The sequence below is a fragment of the Salmo salar genome, chromosome 07 (assembly GCF_965601325.2).
Source record: "Salmo salar chromosome 07, fSalSal1, whole genome shotgun sequence".
In the NCBI taxonomy this organism is placed as follows: Eukaryota; Metazoa; Chordata; class Actinopteri; order Salmoniformes; family Salmonidae; genus Salmo; species Salmo salar.
Window position 1 is genome coordinate 61,052,076 of NC_138297.1, and position 26,858 is coordinate 61,078,933.

A 26,858-nucleotide genomic window follows, 5' to 3' on the forward strand; every position below is an offset into this window, starting at 1 on the left:
ATTACATCACCATAGAACTAGAATCCCATTACATCACCATAGAACTAGAATCCCATTACATCACCATAGAACTAGAATCACATTACATCACCATAGAACTAGAATCACATTACATCACCATAGAACTAGAACCCCATTACATCACCATGGAACTAGAATCCCATTACATCACCATAGAACTAGAATCCCATTACATCACCATGGAACTAGAATCCCATTACATCACCATAGAACTAGAATCCCATTACATCACCATAGAACTAGAATCCCATTATATCACCATAGAACTAGAATCACATTACATCACCATAGAACTAGAATCACATTACATCACCATAGAACTAGAATCCCATTACATCACGATAGAACTACAATCACATTACATCACCATTGAACTAGAATCCCATTACATCACCATAGAACTAGAATCCCATTACATCACCATAGAACTAGAATCCCATTACATAACCATAGAACTAGAATCACATTACATCACCATAGAACTAGAATCACATTACATCACCATAGAACTAGAATCCCATTACATCACCATAGAACTAGAATCACATTACATCACGATAGAACTAGAATCCCATTACATCACCATAGAACTAGAATCACATTACATCACCATAGAACTAGAATCCCATTACATCACCATAGAACTAGAATCACATTACATCACCATAGAACTAGAATCACATTACATCACCATAGAACTACAATCACATTACATCACCATAGAACTAGAACCCCATTACATCACCATATAACTAGAATCCCATTACATCACCATATAACTAGAATCCCATTACATCACCATAGAACTATAATCCCATTACATCACCATAGAACTATAATCATATTACATCACCATAGAACTAGAATCCCATTACATCACCATAGAACTAGAATCCCATTACATCACCATAGAACTAGAATCACATTATATCACCATAGAACTAGAATCACATTACATCACCATAGAACTAGAATCACATTACATCACCATAGAACTAGAATCACATTACATCACCCTAGAACTAAAATCACATTACATCACCATAGAACTAGAATCCCATTACATCACCATATAACTAGAATCACATTACATCACCATAGAACAAGAATCCCATTACATCACCATAGAACTAGAATCCCATTACATCACCATAGAACTAGAATCCCATTACATCACCATTGAACTAGAATCCCATTACATCACCATAGAACTAGAATCCCATTACATCACCATAGAACTAGAATCCCATTACATAACCATAGAACTAGAATCACATTACATCACCATAGAACTAGAATCACATTACATCACCATAGAACTAGAATCCCATTACATCACCATAGAACTAGAATCACATTACATCACCATAGAACTAGAATCCCATTACATCACCATAGAACTAGAATCACATTACATCACCATAGAACTAGAATCCCATTACATCACCATAGAACTAGAATCACATTACATCACCATAGAACTAGAATCACATTACATCACCATAGAACTAGAATCACATTACATCACCATAGAACTCCATTATATCACCATGGAACTAGAATCCCATTACATCACCATATAACTAGAATCCCATTACATCACCATATAACTAGAATCCCATTACATCACCATAGAACTATAATCCCATTACATCACCATAGAACTATAATCATATTACATCACCATAGAACTAGAATCACATTACATCACCATAGAACTAGAATCCCATTACATAACCATAGAACTAGAATCACATTATATCACCATAGAACTAGAATCACATTACATCACCATAGAACTAGAATCACATTACATCACCATAGAACTAAAATCACATTACATCACCATAGAACTAGAATCCCATTACATCACCATAGAACTAGAATCACATTACATCACCATAGAACTCGAATCACATTACATCACCATAGAACTAGAATCACATTACATCACCATAGAACTAGAATCCCATTACATCACCATTGAACTAGAATCCCATTACATCACCATAGAACTAGAATCCCATTACATCACCATAGAACTAGAATCCCATTACATCACCATAGAACTAGAATCCCATTACATCACCATAGAACTAGAATCCCATTATATCACCATAGAACTAGAATAACATTACATCACCATAAAATTAGAATCACATTACATCACCATAGAACTAGAATCACATTACATCACCATAGAACTAGAATCACATTGCATCACCATAGAACTAGAATCACATTACATCACCATTGAACTAGAATCCCATTACATCACCATAGAACTAGAATCCCATTACATCACCATAGAACTAGAATCACATTACATCACCATAGAACTAGAATCACATTACATCACCATAGAACTAGAATCCCATTACATCACCATAGAACTAGAATCCCATTACATCACCATAGAACTAGAATCACATCACATCACCATAGAACTAGAATCCCATTACATCACCATAGAACTAGAATCACATTACATCACCATAGAACTAGAATCCCATTACATCACCATAGAACTAGAATCCCATTATATCACCATAGAACTAGAATCACATTATTTCACCATAGAACTAGAATCACATTACATCACCATCGAACTCGAATCACATTGCATCACCATAGAACTAGAATCCCATTACATCACCATAGAAATAGAATCACATTATTTCACCATAGAACTAGAATCACATTAGATCACCATAGAACTATAATCACATTACATCACCATTGAACTACAATCACATTACATCACCATGGAACTATAATCACATTACATCACCATAGAACTAGAATCACTGATTCTTGTTCTTGTTCTTTGTTTCTTGTACAAGTTAACAAAATCAATGAAAACAAAATCAATAGTGATCTACCTTTTATATATCACAATCACCATTGTACCGTTTCTATTTTTACATTGCAAACAAAACAGAGAAAAATAATAATTTTCTCTCCACAATCGCTAGAACAAATTCATTCTTCTTGTCTTCCAAAGAACTGCATAATTGTTGGCCATGTAGTTGAAAATGTCCCAGTATGACTAAATAAAGTGTTAGCTGAGGCCCGTGTAACTTGGCTAGAAGTCATGTATGTTGCTTGTTTCCTCCAGACAGATGCTGGCCTGCTACTCTATTGCAGCTATTCCAACTATAGCAGAACACGTCATTGTGACGCAATCATGATCTTCTTGGATGGAGAAAGATGACTTCAGGACTGATATTGTAATACATTTTTCATATCAAACACCACAGATATCAATATGGTTATCTGAAGTCTAAACAGAGACTTTTGATTCATGTTTGTCTAAGGCTGAGCAATTCACTCAGCATTCTCTAATATCAATTATGAATGAAATAAGAGCCCAGACATGACAGTCTAGTCTGTTCTCCTAGTTGAAGAATTGTGTATTTGTGTATGGTTTAGTACCTTCAGGAGGAGAATACCAGTACGTTATACTTAACTGGACGTCATTGGCTGTTAAATATTTATTTTTGAATGCCTGGCCACTACCAGCTTATGCCGTTGATTAATCTACAGATGTTTATGATGTCGTAAATACGTACAAGGCCTAAGCCCGAACCGAACCTATGGGCAGCAACCCACCAGGTTTATTACACCTGTAATAAAATACCGGATTGGTCTGCAGTCACACTGACAGGATGTGTTTGCCTGACCTCTGACCTCTATTATGACAGCTTTGATTGGATTTAGAGAGGTCGTTGGCCCTGTTAGAATAATTAACGTGATCTGATAGATGACCAGTCCAGGCATGTCCATGTCAGACTAGTGAATACTTCAGAGAAAGGAAGAATGCAAGTGTTCATTCAGGGCCTTTATATATGGGAGCACACCGTTTCTTTATGAGTGATCTACTGCCATCTATTGGTCAGTTCCTTCAATGGCAGCCAAGTGCCAGTGCCTTATTCACTATATTGTGTAGTACAACAACCTGTGGCTAAATATGTTGTAATTTGACAAAAAGAAGTGTCATTTCTCAGAGCTAGATGTACAACACTAGATTTACCTGTGCAAAATCTATTTGTGAGAAATACAACGAGTTGCTCATATCACTTGCATTTCTATGAAGACAACACAAAACGCAGCTGGACATTTTCACTTTTTTATTACAAAGGTTGTGGATGTCTAGAGAAAGAAACTGTTTTGTCCCATAACATACATACAGCTAGTAGTAAGCACCGTGAAAATAACAATGTGTTGTAATGTTACAAAAGGTTTCCTACAAAGCAGCGGACGGATAACTACAGAAACTAGCAGTGCAATTATTATTTAATGATAAGAAGCAGCATTAAATTAAACATTTCAAGGTTTTGAAGTAATAATTAAAAACATATGAATACAATATACAAAAATAATTACTGGTTTAAAAAAAAGAAATATTTCTGTACATGAACAACATCTACAGCAGTGGAGGCTGCTGAGGGGAGGACGGCTCATAATAATGACCAGAACAGAGCAAATGGAATGGTATCAAACACCTGGAAACCATGTGTGCTGTATTTGATACCATTCCACTGATTCCACTCCAGTTATTACCATGAGCCCGTCCTCTTTAATTAAGGTGCCACCAACCTCCTGTGTTCTACAGTTCAAGTAGATGATCAGCACCCTTTGGTGTAATGTAACTTTTCCTCAATTACTCCCCCCCCAAAATATTCCAGAGGCCAAACTCTAATGCACGTCATTTAATGCATTAAAAACAGTACTTCGATATTTCACTCTAGTCTCCAGTATATACCCCTGGATAACTAAGTAATTCAAGTATCTCGTAACATCATCAAATCATTTCACATTTCGTTTTCACCTTGCATGCGGTGGCGTAAGCACATTGACAGAGAGCTATGCTGGTATTTGGTGTCATCCTTAAAGCCCAACAACTGGAAACCTGTAAACCACATTAGTGTTGTAAAAATACATAACCCTTTGGAGTGGCCAAGATGCCAGTCTTTGTACCAAAAACCCTGGCAGCCATTTTGTAGGCCTTAAGCTCACCAATGTGTTGCTGTGACTGCTTAAAGGAAAACTCCACCCAAAACATTTTTGGACTACATCAACAATGGACTAATGAAACACATAGCAAAAGATAGTTTTTGGGTGAAGTTTCCTTTAAGTTAAGACCTAATTTGCACAGTGAAAACCAGTGTTTTTTAAACCTCTTAGAGCCAGGTCAGTTACACGCTAGAAGTGCAACCGAGAAGCCGTAAACGTATCGATATCTCTTCCACATCGTGACTTATTACCAACACCAGTTTCTGAAATGTCATCATGGGAAACCTTTCCACAGATATCATTCACCTATGATCAACTGTTTTCCCTTTTCCTACGGATACCGTTTTTACCGAATCCCTACGGAGCCAGCGAAACTCTCAAAAATCAGACGTAGATTCTTAGTGCTAAAAGTAGAGTAACATCATCAGAATTGTAACTCAACAGTCCCAATACTCAACAGATATATTAGCTAATATATAAATAACGTTGGGATATAATAAAGTCATGGGTGGAGCGATTACCAAGGTAGCTCAATCTTTCTATGGAAGATGGACTACAAAAATAAATATGAGTGGTATGTAACTCCCACCACAGGAGGGCACTAAAACAAAAGACAACACTGCTTCCCTGAGTCCTCTGATAGTTATCGGTGTCCTACAGTCCAATCATGAGGAACTCGAGGGTGAAGTTTCCCCTACGATCAGCTTCCCCCAATCCTAACCTTAACCATTAGTGGGGAAAATGCAAACTGGCCCAAAATCAGTCTAGGGGCAACTTCACCCTACATGATGAGGCACTTAAAGGAGGTATCGTATAGACTAGCATTCATTCACTAGTAATAAGGCGAAGCACCAGTGGTATGAAAGCAACAGTTAGGTCATACAGAAAAGATACCCTGAGAGTCAGTGCGTGGGGAGTAAAGCCAAAGCTAGCGCAGTCAGAGCACGTTTAGCCGGAGAGCAACATTTGTCCATTCCTCTCGGGCCAATAGGCAGCCTTTCAGGTTATAACTAACAGCCACGCCCACTCTAAAGGTCCCCAGACTTCTAATTGGTCAGTGGTTGGCCGATGTCCAGCCTCCTCTGGGCGGAGCCTCGTCGGCGGACCACGGGGTTTGTGGTGGCCGTTCCCAGGGTCCCCGGCGTCTGGAAGAAGGCCTTGGAGCCACCGCCAGCTGTCGCCTCCTTGGGAGTCTGTGGTGTCTGTGGAGGAGAGACAAGAGAGGGAGGCCCTGAAACCACACAGTTTAAGGAACGCTGCATCTGCCGAGCATCTCACTCCAGATGAATAATCAACTCTGGCAGTAGAGTATCACTGTGACAGTATTCCATCTACCCCTCACCCCTCTTCCAAATACCAGCCTTATAAAATACCACTCAATTAAATTCTAAGAAACAACAAGGATACATTTCAGCTTGAACGGGGCCACTGCGAAACACAGCGATGCATTTCTAAGCAGAGCAAGAGAACAACCTCAATTTGGAAACGGACCACTTGTATCAGTCTTCATTCCATCAATGTTAGGAGAGGGAGTGCATAGCAGGAATGGGAGACCGTGTACATGGCTGATTCATTTGTTACGGATGTACACGTCGGCTCGTCCAATCATTAATAATGTCCCTTCATTTGGCGCCGAAAGTCTAACGAGGGAGTCTGTGTCCCAAATGGTACCCTATTCCCTACAAAATGCACTACTTTAGACAAAAGTCCTATGGGCTCTGGTCAAAAGTAGTGAGTTATAGCTATAGGGAATAGAGTCCAAGTTGGGATGCACCCGGAGTCTGAGAAGTGTCTTCTCGAGGCACAGAGCGACGACGTCATCAGAGCGACGACGTCATCAGAGCTATGTTGGGGAGTTTAATTGTCTTTTAACGACCAAATGATTCATGAACTCTACCGAGGTGGAAAAAGCTATATTTTCATTTTCGGGGATAATCTTTTTAAAACAAACAAAAGCTGAACTACTGTGGAGTAGTTAAACATGATAAATGGAGTTTGACGGTGGCATTTCCAGTGTTTGTCTGCTACACAAAAGTTCATACATCATGTGACTGGATTTAACTGCTTTCCAACTATAATCTGATCCATGTCAAGTGGTTAAGGCACTGTCTGTCTGTCTGTCTTCCTGCCTGTCTGTCTTCCTGCCTGCCTGTCTTCCTGCCTGCCTGTCTTCCTGCCTGCCTGTCTTCCTGCCTGCCTGTCTTCCTGCCTGCCTGTCTTCCTGCCTGCCTGCCTGTCTTCCTGCCTGCCTGCCTGTCTGTCTTCCTGCCTGTCTCACCTGTGTCTCTGTCTGGATGAAGGTCAGAGGCGGCCTGGACTCTGGACTGGAGAACAGCCTGTGCTGCTCTGGACAGGAGAGGGCCGGGGCCACTGCCACCCCATTGAACTCCGGGGCCACTGCGTAGGGCCCGGCGGATCCCACCACGAAGCAGGCGGGGGACATCATGGCGGACATGTTGAAATTGAGATTGGCATCGCCCCTGTTGGCCATGCGCGGGTAGGGGGAGAGGGTGGAGGAGGACACGAGGACATAGGGCAGGGTGCCAGCAGGTAGAGTCAGGCCGCCTGTCGTCTGACCAGCAGAGAGGAGGAAGTTGAGACCTGGAGGGGAGAGGGGCGAGTGAGGATGAGTCATCTGTGAAAAATGGCACTCTATTCCCTATTTAGTGCACTAGGAGGGGGAGTGGACATCACTTCAACCAACAGGAGACGAGGTGCAGCCAAAAATCACAAGAACCTCTAGAAAAATAGGTGTGATCATCACTCACAATGCTTTTATCCTTGAAAGACTACAAATCCCTACATGGGACTGAGGTCACTACGTTAAGGACACTGGTCCTAAGTAGACCTTACAACAAGTCTATCAGCACTACCTGTACAGTCCAATATCCATCCTGGCACAGAGTCGAAGGTCATGTTTCAGACACACATACAAAAAAAATGATGGTAGTGTGGATAATGAGAGACATTAACTGAGCAACACTGCAACACTGACTGACTGGCACCGAGTTGTTTTTAACATAGCATACCTGCAGAGTTAGGCACATAGAGGTAGTGTGAAGGCTGGACCAGGTTGTTGTGGGGGCTCTGTCTGCCCACCTCCCCGTCTCTGAGGACTCTCAATGGGGCCTCTTCCCTGGCTAGTCCCCCTGGGTGCTCTAGGGAGCTGGTCCTTGGGCTGGTGGTCATCTGCAAGCTGTTTCCCTCCATACTCCTTCCCTCCACACTCCTCTAGGAAAAGAAAAACAAGGGACATGTTGAGAGGAGTAGGGTGAAGTTTCCCCTAGACGCTGATCTTGGGTCAGTTTTGTATTTTCCCCACTAATAATTAAGGTTAGGATTGAGGGAGGGGAAGCTGATCCTAGAAATGTACCTACACTCTTAGAAAAAAGGGTTCCAAAAGGGTTCTTCAGCTGTCCCCATAGGAGAACCCTTTTTGGTTCCCAGTATGACCCTTTTTGGTTCCCGGTATGACCCTTTTTGGTTCGCGTTACAGCCCTTTTTTGTTCCCGGTAGAACTCTCTGTACGGGTATAGCCCGCAGAACCCTATAAGGTTCTAGATGGCACCTTTTTTTCTAAGAGTGTAGGGAAACTTCCCCCTGGAGCCTGATGCCTGTGAAAAGGAAGATCAAATCAAACTTTATTTGTCACATGCGTCGAGTACAACAAGTGTAGACCTTACTGTGAAATGCTTACTTACAAGCCCTTAATCAACAGTGCAGTCCAAGAAGAAGAATAAAATAACAATAACGAGGCTATATACAGGAGGTCCCGGTTCCCTAGTTAATGTCCGGGGGTACAGGTTAGTCGAGGTAATTTGTACATGTAGGTGGGGGTGAAGTGACTATGCATAGATAACAAACAGCAAGTAGCAGCAGTGTACAAAGGGGGGTCAATGTAAATAGTCCTGTGGCCATTTGATTAATTGTTGAGCAGTCTTATGGCTTGGGGGTAGAAGCTGTTAAGGAGCCTTTTGGTCCTAGACTTGGCTCTCCGGTACCGCTTGCCGTGCGGTAGCAGAGAAAACAGTCTATGACTTGGGTGACTGGAGTCTCTGACAATTTTTGGGGCTTTCCTCTGACACCACCTAGTATATAGGTTCTGGATGGCAGGAAGCTTGGCCCCAGTGATGTACTGGGCCGTTCGCACTACCCTCTGTAGCGCCTTACGGTCAGATGCGGAGCAGTTGCCATACCAGGCGGTGATGCAACCGGTCAGGATGCTCTTGATGGTGCTGAGCAGTTGCCATACCAGGCGGTGATGCAACCGGTCAGGATGCTCTTGATGGTGCAGCTGTAGAACCTTTTGAGGATCTGGGGACCCATGCCAAATCTTTTCAGTCTCCTGAGGAGGAAAAGGTTTTGTTGTGCCCTCTTCACGACTGTCTTGGTGTGTTCGGACCATGATAGTTTGTTGGTGATGTGGACACCAAGGCACTTGAAGCTCTTGACCCACTTAATGGGGGCCTGTTCGGCCCGCCTTTTCCTGTAGTCCACGATCAGCTCCTATTCTTCAGTTTTTAATATGACCCTCCCACAGCCCAATGCTGCAGCGCTCCCTGGTGCATCCCATAATTAATTTACGATGAGCTTTGATCATATTTCCTTCTCAGATAATGAGCCATGAAATTGCATGGCTCAACTACAAAAATGATATCTCTGTTTTGCTAATTTTTCAAGCATAAGTAATGTGAAATGCTATGCTTACACTGCAGAGGATTTTGTGACTGCTTCAGGTGAATGTACTAGACTTCTGGTAGGTAAGAAATACTGTGTGGATTTGAGCACACCTACCATGACTTCTCTAGCTCCTCAATTTGAATAGAAGTGAGAGGCTGAGATTAATAGTCTGGGGTTTTGTACAAATATCCCATACATCACCAAAACGATAATGCCATTTTGTTTAATTACAACTTGGAATACTTTTATCCAAGTCAGTGAGCATGCCGTGATTCAGATTTTAATTCAATGCTTCGCTTTCGGAAATCATTAACAAGATTTTCTGCATTTTCTGAATTAAATCACAGAATGTATGATGAAATATACTGAAATAATGTTGTCCTCTACTACTTCAATGTCTTCATACTGTCCTCTACTACTTCAATGTCTTCATAATGTCCTCTACTACTTCAATGTCTTCATAATGTCCTCTACTACTTCAATGTCTTCATAATGTCCTCTACTACTTCAATGTCTTCATAATGTCCTCTACAACAATGTCTTCATAATGTCCTCTACTACAATGTCTTCATACTGTCCTCTACTACAATGTCTTCATACTGTCCTCTACTACGTCAATGTCTTCATATCATATCCTCTACTACTTCAATATCTTCATATCATCATGTCCTCTACTACTTCAATGTCTTCATATCATCATCATGTCCTCTACTACTTCAATGTCTTCATATCATCATACTGTCCTCTACTACTTCAATGTCTTCATATCATCATACTGTCCTCTACTACTTCAATGTCTTCATATCATCATACTGTCCTCTACTACTTCAATGTCTTCATATCATCATACTGTCCTCTACTACTTCAATGTCTTCATATCATCATCATGTCCTCTACTACTTCAATGTCTTCATATCATCATCATGTCCTCTACTACTTCAATGTCTTCATATCATAATACTGTCCTCTACTACTTCAATGTCTTCATATCATCATCATGTCCTCTACTACTTCAATGTCTTCATATCATCATCATGTTCTCTACTACTTCAATGTCTTCATATCATAATACTGTCCTCTACTACTTCAATGTCTTCATATCATCATGTCCTCTACTACTTCAATATCTTCATATCATCATGTCCTCTACTACTTCAATGTCTTCATATCATCATGTCCTCTACTACTTCAATGTCTTCATATCATCATGTCCTCTACTACTTCAATGTCCTCATATCATCATGTCCTCTACTACTTCAATGTCTTCATATCATCATCATGTCCTCTACTACTTCAATGTCTTCATATCATCATCATGTCCTCTACTACTTCAATGTCTTCATATCATCATCATGTCCTCTACTACTTCAATGTCTTCATATCATCATACTGTCCTCTACTACTTCAATGTCTTCATACTGTCCTCTACTACTTCAATGTCTTCATATCATAATGTCCTCTACTACTTCAATGTCTTCATATCATCATGTCCTCTACTACTTCAATGTCTTCATATCATCATGTCCTCTACTACTTCAATGTCTTCATACTGTCCTCTACTACTTCAATGTCTTCATATCATCATACTGTCCTCTACTACTTCAATGTCTTCATATCATCATCATGTCCTCTACTACTTCAATGTCTTCATATCATCATCATGTCCTCTACTACTTCAATGTCTTCATATCATTATGTCCTCTACTACTTTAATGTCTTCATATCATCATACTGTCCTCTACTACTTCAATGTCTTCATACTGTCCTCTACTACTTCAATGTCTTCATATCATAATGTCCTCTACTACTTCAATGTCTTCATATCATCATGTCCTCTACTACTTCAATGTCTTCATATCATCATGTCCTCTACTACTTCAATGTCTTCATATCATCATCATGTCCTCTACTACTTCAATGTCTTCATAATGTCCTCTACTACTTCAATGTCTTCATAATGTCCTCTACTACTTCAATGTCTTCATATCATCATCATGTCCTCTACTACTTCAATATCTTCATATCATCATGTCCTCTACTACTTCAATGTCTTCATAATGTCCTCTACTACTTCAATGTCTTCATATCATCATGTCCTCTACTACTTCAATGTCTTCATATCATCATGTCCTCTACTACTTCAATGTCTTCATATCATCATCATGTCCTCTACTACTTCAATGTCTTCATATCATCATCATGTCCTCTACTACTTCAATGTCCTCATATCATCATGTCCTCTACTACTTCAATGTCTTCATATCATCATACTGTCCTCTACTACTTCAATGTCTTCATATCATCATGTCCTCTACTACTTCAATGTCTTCATATCATCATCATGTCCTCTACTACTTCAATGTCTTCATATCATCATCAGAAGCTCTCGATTCTCTAATCAATCAGTATAATGTTGCTAAGCAACTTTGGAGGAAACCTCTTTTCATTATGAAGAGATCTCTGAACATAAACAGCACATTCTTCTGAGTTATGTCTTTCACCTTCACATGTAATGAACCTCACAAAATCATGGGCTGCTTCTCAAATGGCACCCCATTCCCTATATAGTGCACTACTTTTGGTCACGGCCCATAGGGAACAGGGTGTCATTTGGGACACAGACGTGGAGGAAAATGAAACTCCCCTCCTTGGAGAAAACATTACCAAACGTGAACAAACTATTTGGTAATCCCCCCCCCCTCACAAGATCAGGACTAAGTCCCAAGTGGCACCCTATTCCCTAAATACCCTGGTCTAAAGTAGTGCACTATATAGCAAATAGGGTGCCATATAGGAAGCAACACAGATACTTCCAGTACACATGTTGAATGAAACCAACAGAGGACAAGGTTATGTACTGTGATCGTTAGTGGGTCTAACTGGAGTGTCCAGGCAGACAGGCAGTTCTGTGTGTGTGTGACTTCCCAGCAGTCGTATCAGTGTGTGAGTCACTCTTATAAATAACAAAAGGGCATCATTGGGAAGCTCATTATTAACAATGCATAAAGAGTGTACTGGTCACCTTGGAAACCAGTGTGTTATTAAGACTGAGGGTTCTATTCAATCAGATCTGCTTTATGTGACATTGGCATAGAGATTGTTTTGGCGGTGTCTGAGGTGGAACTGCGTTAGAGCTGTCAAATCCACAAGCAGCTCACATCACTATACCTAAAGTGGACATTGCCATTGGCTGCACGGAGTCGCATTATGAGAATCCCATGCAGCCTCGTTTACAAGATTGAACACTGATAGAACTCGTCATTATGTCGATGTAGCCTACACTTTCTCCTTCTGAACTTTAACGTGAGTGGGACGCGGTGTCGCAGTTCCACCTCCGACACCGCCAAAACATCAGCTATGAGGGTGTCCACTATCGCCCGTTAACGCTTGATCTGATTGAATCTAGGCCTGAGACATTACAGTATGAAGCGTCGCTCTCCCTGACCTGTCTTGTCGGTTGTCAAATCACCACGCTTCTAATTAAAAGGGGAAGTTTAGTTTTTCACAACTTTCAGGGTGAGGAACCCTCTATCGTTATGTAGTAAAACACTGAACTTCCCCTTTAAATATGGATCATACATTACTGTGATTGGTCTAGCAGGAGGATGATCTACAGTGATCTAAGGTCAGAGTTGATCCTAGGTACAGTGTGGAAACATGGACAACGACTACCTGAAGCGTGTCAGGCTTATTGTCAATCAGAGATCCACAGTACATCTGTGGATTTCACGCTTTCTCCACAAACTCACCTTTTCAGATAGCTCCGTCTCAGGCGACTCCCTCTTCTCTTCCACCCCTTCATCCTTCTTCCTCTTCCCCAGGATGCTCTCTCTGGACCCTGACCCCTGTGACCTTTGAACTTCCGTGGTCAAGCGGTCAAGCCCATCCTGCGCCGCCGGACCTCCGTACAGCATGACCACCGAGGCCTGGGACAGGCTGGGTAGATAGGCCATGTGGTGGGGATGGGGGGAGAATGCTGGGGGTTGTGGGGACAGGGGTCCCACGTATGAACCCTCTGGGTGGACGGGCACGGCCAGGGGGGCTAGGCCCGGGGAGCAGAGCAGGGACTTGCCGTCACTGTGGGTGGGGCTCTGAAGTCTGCCGCTGGGGTGGGAGACACTGCAAAGACAGAGAGGAACCAACTTAGACATATGTTTCTGTCATTCTCTCCAAGCAAATGCTCTGTAGCAGGGCTGTCAAATTCATTTCCTGGAGGGGCCGAGTATCTGCAGGTCTTCGCTCCAATGAATGATATGAATTAGTTAGGAACTCTCTAGGTCTTAATCGGACATGTTCCTCGAAGAACTGAGTTTCACACCCCTGCATTATACTGTTTATAAAAAAAGACAGGACATTAGAATGTAGAAACATATAGTAGTAAAATCCTTAAATGATATTTTTGCCAGAAACACAAGACAGTGGTGACGGTGCATTATTAGCCAGACAAGATTTCAATTGTAAAAAATACAACAACAAAGCCCTCCCTCTCAGCAGTTTGGAACCAGCAATCTTTACTCGTCTCCTCCCCTCCTCCACCCCCACTCCAAAAACACTTAGAGCAGCAACAGCCTTGAGACGGCTGTGGCTTGGCCACCGGTGAAATAGCCACCACATCCCTAGTAGAAATGGTCAGAAACCGAGAGGACCAGGAGACACTGCAGCCAACTCATGTAAAACATGTCAAACCCAGCCTAAACAAACACCAGGGTAAGAGTAAAAACAGAAAGCGAACCATTACGAAAACCACCTTTTAGAAATGAAATGAACTGTGAGACGTGGACCAATAACAGTTTGCGGAGAGTTTCAGCCAGGCCTATTAACAACTCCAAGTCGGAGCCTCTGGGGCTGGTCATTTGCACGCATCACTTCCTCTAAGGGCCCAGTTTCCTGTTCCTGAGCTCCAACTAAATCACCACATAGGACGTGTCTCAAATGGCCCCCTATTCACTATATAGTGCACTACTTTTGACCAGGGCACATAGGGCTCCCATAGGTCTCTGGTTAAAAGTATTTTATTCACATGGCAGCCCTGTAGTATACCAGTGGACCTGATGTGTCATTACATTCAACCAACAAGCTAGTCCTTGGCAACAGGCTGGCCATCAGTGTAATAGATCATGAAATGCAACACAGAAGTTGAAGATTGTTTGCAGTAAATCTAAGGTTATTACCACTGGATGGCGTATGAAAAGTGATGGCGTGATTAGGAACAGGATTTGTAGCAGCCTGGGGGGTTTGGTGTGTGTGTGTGAGCGAGCCTCCTTCCGTGTGTGTTCTACTTACCCTGTAACAGTGGTTCCAAACTGCAGCCGGCACACCGCGCTGTTGCTCACACACCTTCTGGAATAGTCCACTGACTGGGGAAGCAGACCTGGACAGAACCGAGGGAGACGTGAGTTAATTACATTTATAAGTATTACTTTATTTGAATGGTCCCAAATAGACGGTTGGTAGATGTTCAGCTAACTAGGTGTAACCCTAACCTTATCCTAAGTCTGAACCCTACCTGTAACCCTAACCTTATCCTAAGTCTGAACCCGACCTGTAACCCTAACCTTATCCTAAGTCTGAACCCGACCTGTAACCCTAACCTTATCCTAAGTCTGAACCCTACCTGTAACCCTAACCTTATCCTAAGTCTGAACCCTACCTGTAACCCTAACCTTATCCTAAGTCTGAACCCTACCTGTAACCCTAACCTTATCCTAAGTCTGAACCCTACCTGTAACCCTAACCTTATCCTAAGTCTGAACCCGACCTGTAACCCTAACCTTATCCTAAGTCTGAACCCTACCTGTAACCCTAACCTTATCCTAAGTCTGAACCCTACCTGTAACCCTAACCTTATCCTAAGTCTGAACCCTACCTGTAACCCTAACCTTATCCTAAATCTGAACCCTACCTGTAACCCTAACCTTATCCTAAGTCTGAACCCGACCTGTAACCCTAACCTTATCCTAAGTCTGAACCCTACCTGTAACCCTAACCTTATCCTAAGTCTGAACCCGACCTGTAACCCTAACCTTATCCTAAGTCTGAACCCTACCTGTAACCCTAACCTTATCCTAAGTCTGAACCCTACCTGTAACCCTAACCTTATCCTAAGTCTGAACCCTACCTGTAACCCTAGTATATCAACAGATTAGTAGTTGGTTGACAGTTGACAGCTATGTGCTCTAACCCACTGAGTCATTGGGAACCAGTTGTGATGTGAGCTGTCTGTCCTGACTCCTTACCCGTGACCTCTCTGCGTGGGCTGCTGGGCGCCGAGTTGACGCGGCGTTGGCTGGCCACGGAGGTGGGCACCACACTGAAGGAGGCATGGCGTGCCAGCTTCTGTTTCCTGCCGCCCGGAAGAGCGATGGCCTCCGGAAGAGCGATGGCCTCCGGAAGAGCGATGGCCGCCACAGCCTCAGAGTCCTCTGTTGAAAAACAGAGTGGTCAGTGAGTTCTGTGTGTCAGTAGGAGTAGGGTGAAGTTTCCCCTAGACACTGATCTTGGGTCAGTTTAAAATTTTCCACAATAATAGTTAAGGCTAGGATAGGAGGAGAGGAAGCTGATCCTAGATCTGTGCCTAGGAGAAATTCATCCCAGTCTTGGTCAGTAGACAGGTTAATGATTAGTTTTAGTAGTAGTGAAGAGAGTTCCATTATAAATGTATAATGAATCCATTTCCATTTACTGTAATATTGTTTAATAGATAGTCTCCCTATGAAGTACTGAGCTGATGCCCTTCTGAACCAATATGGGAGTGATGTTATTTGTTTTACCACCGAGGACCACTGTGAAAGGTGTTTTAATGAATGCTTTTAAGTGCTGTCCTCTGGGGATCCACATCTGGCTGTATTATTCACTACCCAAATCATTTCAATTCAATCTTACCACGGCTGCTGTGGAAGTCTGCCGGGCCGATCCATTTGAACGCAGGCTTCCTCCCCCTCTCCTCCCGGACGTGGACCTTCTTGATCAATCCCAGACTCGTCAGGACGTTGGCGATGTCATACAGCCGCCGAACCTTAGCTGAAGACAGATTCTAATCAGATGAATCATTTTGATCTAACACCACAGTAAAAAGGCCAATGGGAGGGATATCTGGGGGTATCTGTGGTGTACAGTGACGTTGCCCCTAGACGCTGATCTTGGGTCAGTTTTGCATCTTCCCCACTAATGTTTAAGGTTAAGATTATTAGAGGGGAAGTTGATCCTAGGCCTGTACTAGGGGAAACTCAACCTGCAGCTATTTGGTGGCTGGGTTGTGATCATTAGGCCCCAAAGGGGCCTACACTCAGTAAGATATTGGAGGGTATTGTGAGTAGACAAATATGGGAGAACATGGAAAATAATGATCTGATTACAGCCAATCAGCATGCTTATCGCAAAAACCATTCCACTACCACTGCATTGGTTGACATGACTGACCAGTGGCTCAATGCTATGGATAATGGCAAGTTTGTGGGTGTACTATTTTTAGATTTCAGTGTAGCATTTGATTTAGTGGAACATGAAATAAATGTACAAAATGAATGCATTATGGTTTTAAGGAGGTAGCATTGAATTGGGTACAGTCATATCTAACTGACAGGAAACAGTCCACCTATATCAATGGTTCATTTTCTTCCCCTCGTGTTAAACTGTGGAATACCTCAGGGCAGCTGCCTTGGGCCACTTCTTTATTTAATATATACATTAACTGAACATCAAGCTACTATATTTGCAGATGATACTACAATTTATGCAGCAAGACAATCGGTTCAACAGGTACAGCAAGCTTTACAAGGAGATTTGGAGAATATCAGGGAGTGGGTTTGCCAGAACAAACTTGTTTTAAACACCAAGAAAACCAAAGTTATGTTGGTCTATTCCACTAGGAAAAGGCCAAAACAGCATGGGATACAATTAAGTATGGGAGGAGTACAAATTGAAGAAGTGGCAGAAACCAAACTACTAGGAGTGCAGCTAGACAACTGCTTATCATGGTCGTCTCAAATAACTCATCTATGTAAAAAAAATATTAAAACAGCATGCATAATCAGAAGGATAGCTAAATATTTAGCAGGAAAAAAATTTAAGAAAATAACACAAGCATTAATTGAGAGTCAGGTGAACTACTGTTCTGTGGTCTGGGGAAATGCATCACCAAGTGAAGTTAGGAGGCTGCAGAATGCACAGAACAAAGCAGCAAGGATTGTTTTACGATGGAGATATGGTTCTTCTGTTGCAGTCATACGCAATGTTCTTGGTTGGTCATCAATCGACAAGATAATTGAAATAAACATGCTTATTTTATTTCATAATATACATCATTTAAAACGGCCAAGTTCTATTCACAACGGTAATCAGTTGGTAAGAGACAGACATTCTGTAAATACTAGGAATAGATTGTCCACCATCTATGCGTTATCCAGACAGAAAAGAGAAATAGGCAAAAGAACATTTCGATTTAGAGCAATAAAGAAATGGAATAAATTAACTGAGCAAACTAGAAACCTTTCAATATATAAATTGAAACATTATTTTAAAACGATTTAAATATAATACACAGAAATGTTGTGGGATTACAGTAGATGAAGAATCAATATTTTTTAGATTGAGTATTTATTGGTTCATTATGTTAGTATATTATGTATGTTTGTAATAGTGTGTTATATGTGAAAATGTGTTCGTATATAAATTGTATTTTAATGTTTAAGGACTCTTGGAAGATTAGTCCAAATGGGGACTAAAAGAGATGCAAATAAAATAAAATCAAAGGGAAGAAACTGACTGAACCAGGTAGGGGCTACCTGGACTTAATGTTGTGTCAGAGGCTCTTTGACTGCACGGCAAAACCCTCAAGATCCCTATGAGCTCTGGTCAAAAGTCGTGCACTATGTAGGTAAATAGGATGCTTACTTTTGTACTTGCTGTGGCTGGCGGGGTCCTGGCTTTCCTCGATGAGGATTTTGGCGGCCACGTCCAGAGTGACCGTCTGGGTCCTGGACACCAGGAAGAGCATGACAAACTTCTGACTCATGATGCGTAGGGACTTGTCTTTCCTCGTGCTGGCGGCCGCTGCAAACAGACAAGCAGAACAAAGCTAAAGGGAATACTGGGTCCTATTCACTAAGTGGCAAACGGAAGAAAATGGACAGAAACAGGTAGGGAACTACCTGAACTTGTTTTCGCTTTTCCGTTGCAAAACGTTTTGCGATGGTGTGCACTAATGAATAGGACGTTGCAGTGGCTTGTATGGTCTAGTGCCTAGTGCTCCCGACAGCAGTTACATACCAGTGTCAGCATGGGTTTGAATCTGACCTACAGCATGTCACACGCTCCTCCTATAATAATAATAATAATAATACTTTATGGTCCATGTTACAGAGAACGATGGAAATTTGATTCAAGACCTGAGTTACCTGTCAAACAGGTGGTCTTGTCAAACAGAACCATAATACGAACGACAACATTCCTTATTCAGTGAGAGAAAGTGACTCTTGCCCTCCTCTCCCTGGGGTGACACCAAAGGGACACGTTATGACGGGAAGTGGCAGGCCTAGTGTTCTGCAGGAGGGGACGCCAGATCCATGGCAACCACTGCCTCTCTAGGGAACAGTAGCTTTGGATTCTGTTAGCTAGCTACATGCAGCTACCTAGTTAGCCACGTTGAAACACACAGCCCAGCGTCGTCCGGGTTAGGGTTTGGCGTCATTGTAAATAATAATTTGTTCTTAACTAACTTGCCTAGTTAAATAAATGTTTTTAATAATTTGCCTTTAAGCCCAAGGCAGTGAAAGCATTCCTCATCGTCATGGGGACGAGGGTAGGGGGCAGGGCCTCACAGGTTTATCAAGGCTGATGGGATTCTTTGTGTTAATGTGTGTGATGACCAAGCGCTCCTCGTCAATGTGATGGATCACTAATACAACTGGGAGATGACAGCAGAGGAATGGCGACAGAAGCGAAGCTTGGCGGCTGAGCTTCTGATGTGGCACATATTAACTAGTAATCTCCAAACACCCGCTGAAGTTAATTAACCAGACTGTTTGTCTAATAACGACACATGGTAGAAGTGATCCATTACCTGTTGTGAGAAGCTCCCCCCCCAATCCTAACCTTAACCATCCAAACAAATCCAAACTTGAGTTGCACACGGATCATTGAAGGCACTCCAAATCTCCCATTGACATACATGCATAATTGACACCAAACTTCTAGCTTCAGTCACACATCCCAAATTATAATTCAACCCTGTGTCCATCAGCCGCCCCTGATGTAGCAATCGCAGATTGTCCCTTTAGGACAACGTAAAACTAACCCAAGGTCAGCGTCTAGGGGCAATTTCCCCCTACTCTGCTCTCACCACAGCTGGAGTCTCCTTCCCCTCCCTCCTCTGGGGTGTGTGTGGTGGCTCCCTCTCTGTGACCGCCCTCCCCGGCCTGCTCCATGTGCAGGTGGTAGCGCTGCTGCCTGCCCATCCCCTGCAGCTCGGCCAGGGTGGACCCCAGGCGCCGCCGCCCGTACCACACGTACTGGTTCTTAGCCACGCGCCCCACGATCATCAGAGACTCCAGGACGTTTACGATGTCGTAGATCCGCCGCCGCTCCACCCCTAAAGACAGACAGACACCGGGGACAGGTCAGACTGGGGTCAGCAACATGATTTCAGTGTTCTGTTATGTGAGCTGATTATAGAACAAAGCTCTAACTAACAAAGCTCTAACTAAGTTACCTCAACAGGATTTAATGATGCAGTAGATCATGTCTGGCTGCATCTTGACTTTCCTCATAGTCTCAGACATGGCTTGGTTTATACTACAACCTGGTGCTATTCTGGAAGGTACAGTGGGATACGAGGGCTCTGCGTGAAGGTATCCATAGCAACCGTTTCCAAAATCCAATAGTGCGTGATATTTCACATAGCTAATGTAATATCCGTTTTATGAGCTATTTCCATTATTGTCTTCCTTTCTGTGCGGTTACCAATTATGGCAGCCTCCCTGAGCCGGGTCGTGTTCATTAGTCATAAAACGGAAGACAGCGGGTCATTTGTAGCTGTTGGGAGAGCATGATGCTTATAACACAAGGGTAGTGGGATCGATTCTCGGTACTGCCCATATGTATAATGTCATCACGCATGACTAAGTTGCTTCAGATAAAAGCGTCTGCTAAATGGCATTTATTATTTAACGGACTGAAACAGAGAGGGACTGTTGAAACATTTGCAAAACATTTTACATCGCTTGCCCTGATGAACATGACCCAGGTGTAGCTGTAATCTCCCTCTCTGGATTCATTGGCTCTTACCCAGGCTGGTAGACACCTCATCCAATGAGATACCGATGGTGTCAGAGGTTGGATAGTCCGGATACAGGGCCAGGAACTTCTGGCACAGCAGGCCCAGGCTCTTCTGCTTCCTGCTGGGCTTCCTTTCCCCCTCTTCCTCCTCCTCGTCCACCACATCAAACTGATCAGAGAGTCAAAGCATTGTCAAGAAAGTAATTGAGTCTAGAATTGTAAGAATTTACTACAGCATGATACTTTTAAGATTCCAGCATCTATAAATCCATTAGTTAGAAGATGATAATAAAATCCAACAGTAGGATGATAATGTCACTGTATATTCAAGATAACATATCCTACCAGCAGTTTCTGGCATAACCTTTGCTAACCTCAATCCATACAAATTACCCATAACACAATACTAAATGCTTGCCCAAAGGCGGCCATCACCATCAATTCAGTATAGGTCAGTGACAGTGTCCTAAATGGCATCCTATTCCCTATACAGTTGACTAGTGTTGACCAGAGCCATTTGGGGTGCAGTTGGTGAGTGGTCAAAGGGTACCTGGCACGGGCCATCCACCTCCTCCACTGCTCTCTCATTCTCAATGGGCCTAAACAGCACCTTCTTCATCTCTCTGTCGCGGATGTCAGGGCTGGCAGCACTGATGAGCATCCTGAGGTTGGCAGTGGGGGTCCAGGGGTCCGCATGGGGAGGTGCCCCCCGCTCAGAAGGCTTAACAGGGGTGCTATGGAGGTGTTCCGGGGTAGGAGGCTTACTGCCATACAGCAGCATGGTGGCAGTGGTGTCCATCTTGTGAGGGGTGGTTCTTCTTCGCTCTACACATCTGTTCTCCTGTGAAGGAGCACAATGTTATGAACTTTGATTAAGTGGGGCGGAGTGATATGAAATGTGGTGCATTTGTAGGCGGATCTACTTATTATAAATAACGTAAGCATAACTATCTACGGTTTTTACTTTTTAATTATCGTTTATTACACACACACAGCCCTAGGACCATGCCTCAGGGCTACCTGGCCTGATGACTCCTTGCTGTCCCCAGTCCACCTGGTCATGCTGCTGCTCCACTTTCAACTGTTATGCCTGCGGCTATGGAACCCTGACCTGTTCACTGGACGTGCTACCTGTCCCAGACCTGCTGTTTTGGACTCTCTCTCTACCGCACCTGCTGTCTCTAACTCTGAATGATTGGCTATGAAAAGCCAACTGACATTTAATCCTGAGGTGCTGACCTGTTGCACCCTCAACAACCACTGTGATTATTATTATCTGACCCTGCTGGTCATCTATGAACATCTTGGCCATGTACTGTTAGAATCTCCACCCGGCACAGCCAGAAGACGACTGGCCACCCATCAGAGTCTGGTTCCTCTCTAGGTTTCTTCCTAGGTTCTGGCCTAGGGAGTTTTTCCTAGCCACCGTGCTTCTACATCTACATTGCTTACTGTTTGGGGTTTTAGGCTGGGTTTCTGTACAGCACTTTGTGACATCGGCTGATGTAAAAAAGGGATTTATAAATCAATTTGATTGATCGATTTAGTTAATGTGAGAAAGAATCTTATTTCAAGACACTCCAGGCATGTCATATAATGGTGCTACAAATTCACGAAAGGAGGAATTGACTCTGAAGATTGTTTCTGAGTGTCTCTTCAATAAGGAATAATAAATAATAAGGAATTGAAGGGTTCATTTGACTTGGAATCAAAACATACCTTCTGATCATTTCTGCCTCCAACTTCCTCCATGTCTACTTTGCTCTTCTTTGGACTTGTGAGATCTCTCAAAGCTAGACATTCAACTTCCATCTGAAAAACAATTAGCCAGAACATATTCATTTGTCTATGAACTGTGCAGAAAGGTCATTATTTAGTTTCATACAGTTATATTTCAGTCACTACTTTGCTATAGCCAAATGCAGCAAATAGATCGATCTATTACAGGGCCATAAGATACCAGTGGTCAGAAGATTTTGGCGCAAAGACCTTAGCCCACCTAACGTTAGCTGATGACTCTAGCTAGCTAACAATCTACTATCACATATAATTCTGACACGTTCAATACTGAATATTGCTACTGTAAAAGTCCTGATGGCAAGACGAATACACAATAAATAGCTACATTGTAGCTATAGTACACAATGGAAACACTTTGCAAAAAAGGATGCAATCTTGGGAAGTATTTTCTTGGGGCAAATTGAGTATTAATACTGATCCATTCAACGTGACACTTAGCTAGCTAAAAGCTAACAGGTTGCAAGACAAATAGTATATACATTGTTAATCAATAAACAAAACATATTTGTCTATTTACTTAATACATAAATACCTAGCTACATTATTTACCTGCTGGCTGTCATCTAACTTACTGTAGCTAGGCTAGCTAACGTTAGTGATTATTATTTACTCACCTTCTTCAGCGTTTCCTACGTAACGTAAGAAGATAAAGTTGTCAATACCAACGTACAGTATCTCCAATTGCACAGACTTACTGGTGGTACGTTGTTTAACTCAAATCAACATAACTTTCATTTCTTAAATAAGCGGGCTTTCTTCTAATATCCAGCTATAAAGCTTCTCCTGTCCCGCTAAAGTTACTTGTGTTGGAATTGCATTACTGAACAGGAATAGCTGCAACCAAAAACACCCGCTAAAGCATTTTTTTCTGGCGCTCTCATGAGTTTCACTCAGTCGAGCCAATCAGCATCCTGATGTTGTGACGCGTACAATTGATTTATCCAATAGGCAAGGGGCAACAACCACGCCTCTAAAGATTTCTTGGCGGGGCAGTCCGCGCGGTCTTCACTGGGAGTCGTGCTGTTCAGTTTGACTGCTGCTGTTCATGGTGTTTGAGTGGCATAGCCGCGCACTTAGAAACCCTATTAATAACCTTAATCACAGAGGCCTTGTTGTTGCATGTATTGACTATGGACCCACTGCGGTTCCCTCTAATTAGCTTGCATGGTTCAGGGAAACAGATGGGACAGGAGTGGGTGGCGCTCATTCTACCTGTGACACCGCGCGAAAAGTTGTAACGTGAGGAGTCCAATACCCAGGGTCCCGCCCTCAGGCTTTCCCTGTCCCTCGAGCCGGTTATCACATCATCCCCGCCCAATATTTCAGGACGGTTTACTTTGAAAAATGTAGGTTTACAAAAATAATATATAATTCATATTCTTGATTTATTTGCAAAAAAAAAATGTTTTTCAGGTACATGGGATTGGATATTTAATGTATTAGCAGTTATTGAATTGTAAATGTAAACAGTGCAAAATTAGCAATGGAGAACAATTGGCTATTGATTGGTCCTGGTTGCCTATGCTATATCTCTGCTTTCAGAGAGATAGCATCTTCCCAGAGCACCTGAAACCCTGCCTCTTCAAGGAGTATTTTAAATAATCCCCCTCCTAAACCTCACCAGCAGCCCCACACATTTTTTTTCTGAAGCAACACTTGCTCTTGAACCCCCCCCCCCCCCCCCCCCTTCTAGCTCTGGCTTTGCTTATAGCTACTTTACTGAGGGAAAGTGTACTTACTATGACTGTGATATGTGGTTGTCCCACCTAGCTATCTTAAGATGAATGCACTAACTGTAAGTCACTCTGGATAAGAGTGCCTGCTGAAGGACTAATATGTCAAATGTGCAATGTTGCATTCTCTGCATGAACAGGATGGATGGCAATATACTGTAATGACCTGACTAGATCATGAAGGAACAATTGTCCAGACAGAGGATGGAGTTAACGAATGGACGGTTTATTAACCCAACTTAACACAGGCTACTGTTTGGCCGTAGCCCACGCCAAATAAATGAAAGGTACACTACAAACCAACCGTGACCTTCTCTTGTGAAGCCCAGACGTAAGAGAGAGAACAATGGCTAAACCCGGTCTTAACTTCCAATGCTCCATCCCCCTGCCCAACCCCCCTCCACGCCACTCCGCCAACCACCAGGCTGCCCGGTATCAGAACATTCCAGGCATTCCCGTGATTGGCAGATAGCAGGTTGATTGGCATGACCCCGCGAACACTGGTAAGTACGACACAACCCACTAATAGCCTAACACATAACCCACAACTGTCTGTGCGGGTCGCTACAATACTTTCAACAACAATGTGGATTTGAAACCTGACTGTTGTTCTCTCTCTCTCTGTGAAGCTCTATTTGTCACTCAAAGAGCTGATCGTAGGCTTTGTCACTGGATCCATTACAGTAGATAGGCCATTCTTCTTAGTAATCACAAGTGTGTGTGTCTGTCTCACCAAGGCAGTGTTGTGACATTGCCTTTTGTTTAAAAGAAAAACCGTAGGATTACTTTGTGTGAAGCATCGTATTCAATGTCCTCTGTGAAGTCATCATTACTTTCATCTTATTATATGAAGCTTACTTAGGGAGAGAGTTTGTTTACTGGCAACAAGAGTTATTGCCCACATCTTTGGGTATAGATCATTCAGATGCTCATAAATGTTACCCATTAAATGTCACATCAGATTTCCCCTCTGCACCAATATTAGAAGCCACAAATTGTTCTAGCATCTTTGATACATTCTAAAATAACATTCAGATTGAACTCCAAAGGCATTAACTCTGGTCAGTCACATTATGTTTGGCACAGTGGAATAGTGAGCAGTTGCACTTTCGGCTGCATCCAGCCTCCCAATCTAATTGCCTCAGAATGCCACCCTGACATTTCCTTAACAGGTCCCTGGGAATTGTGGAAAATCAATGTGTATTAGTCTGAGGAGCGTTAGCCAATATTTGCAGTCCTTTAAACGACTCAAAATGTCTTCCAACTGCTGACATTTTGGATGGGCTCCATTTAAAAAAAAATATAATAATAACTTTACTGTAATGTTTCGTATCTGGACTGCTGTTACTATGCATCTCTGCTCGTCAGCTTTTTTTTGGTTATTCCAGTATCGGTGGGAAATATTCATAATAAACCACAGCACAATGGGCATTGTGCTGCTATAATAGGATGCTACTATCCAGTTTGCATAAAATTTGTATGGAAACCCAGTAGTAGCCACCTATTATAGCAGCACAATGCCCATGATACAAATTAAGTCCTGAGCATAGAGGAGAAGCCTGGCAGAGTGGCAGAGTACCGTGGCAGTACCCCCAGCCCACTCTGCCGTGATGTAACTGGATGCGTCCCAAATTGCACCTTATGCCCTATATAGTGCACTACTTTTGACCAGGGGCCATGGGAATAGGGTGTCTTTTGGGCTGCAAGGGTGCCATTTGAGCTGCAGTATGTGTCATTTTCACTGGGCACAGCACTAGGACTTGATAGGAATCAGAAAAGGTGATTTTATCTCCCTGCTAACTATCATTGTGGCAATGTTGGGGTGCACAGCTGGACATTCATTCAGCTTGCAGCTTCATCTGCCCTGTATGATAGCACTATAGGCCTTGTACAGGTGGGAATTGTGTTCAGACACTTCCTCCAACACACAAAGACAGGAATATGAATGTTGTAGCACCTCTGGCTTGGGCCCTGTTGGAATACTCCAGAAATAATCCTTCCTGCCTCCTACCTTCACAGATGTAAATTGGTGGTTGGATTGGTGAAAGTAATTGAGTGGTAACCTTGCACACCAATCCAATCACTTATAGATCTGTGCTTCCCTCTCAAGGAAACAAGGAAGGGTGAATTTTTTATGTTTTCCTGAGTGTTCTTAACTCTGGGTTGATGTTGACTGACATGACCAAGGCAACTTATCAAGGTCGTCAATCGGGACCATAATTAGCTGAATCAGGTGTTCTACTGCAGGGCTGGAAGGACAGCCTGCACATCCAGTGGCTCTCCAAGCCCAGAGTTGGAGTACCCTGGACTATGGCTTAGCTGTCCCCTGGTGAC

General features: G+C 42.7%; 1 protein-coding gene across 1 annotated transcript; it reads right to left on the minus strand.

Moving 5' to 3' along the window:
- Positions 1-4,136: 4,136 nt before the first annotated feature.
- Positions 4,137-23,634, minus strand: LOC106609744 (transcription factor E2F7). The gene is made up of 13 exons (XM_014208732.3): positions 23,406-23,634; positions 22,711-22,803; positions 21,542-21,832; positions 21,001-21,160; positions 20,057-20,305; positions 18,610-18,768; positions 16,600-16,737; positions 15,954-16,139; positions 15,001-15,088; positions 13,467-13,836; positions 8,067-8,268; positions 7,316-7,638; positions 4,137-6,239 (listed from the first exon to the last, which is right to left on the minus strand). The coding sequence occupies exons 2-13, from the start codon at positions 22,801-22,803 to the stop codon at positions 6,084-6,086; spliced, it is 2,415 nt and encodes an 804-aa protein (XP_014064207.2). The 5' UTR covers positions 23,406-23,634; the 3' UTR covers positions 4,137-6,083.
- Between the last annotated feature and the right edge of the window lie 3,224 nt (positions 23,635-26,858).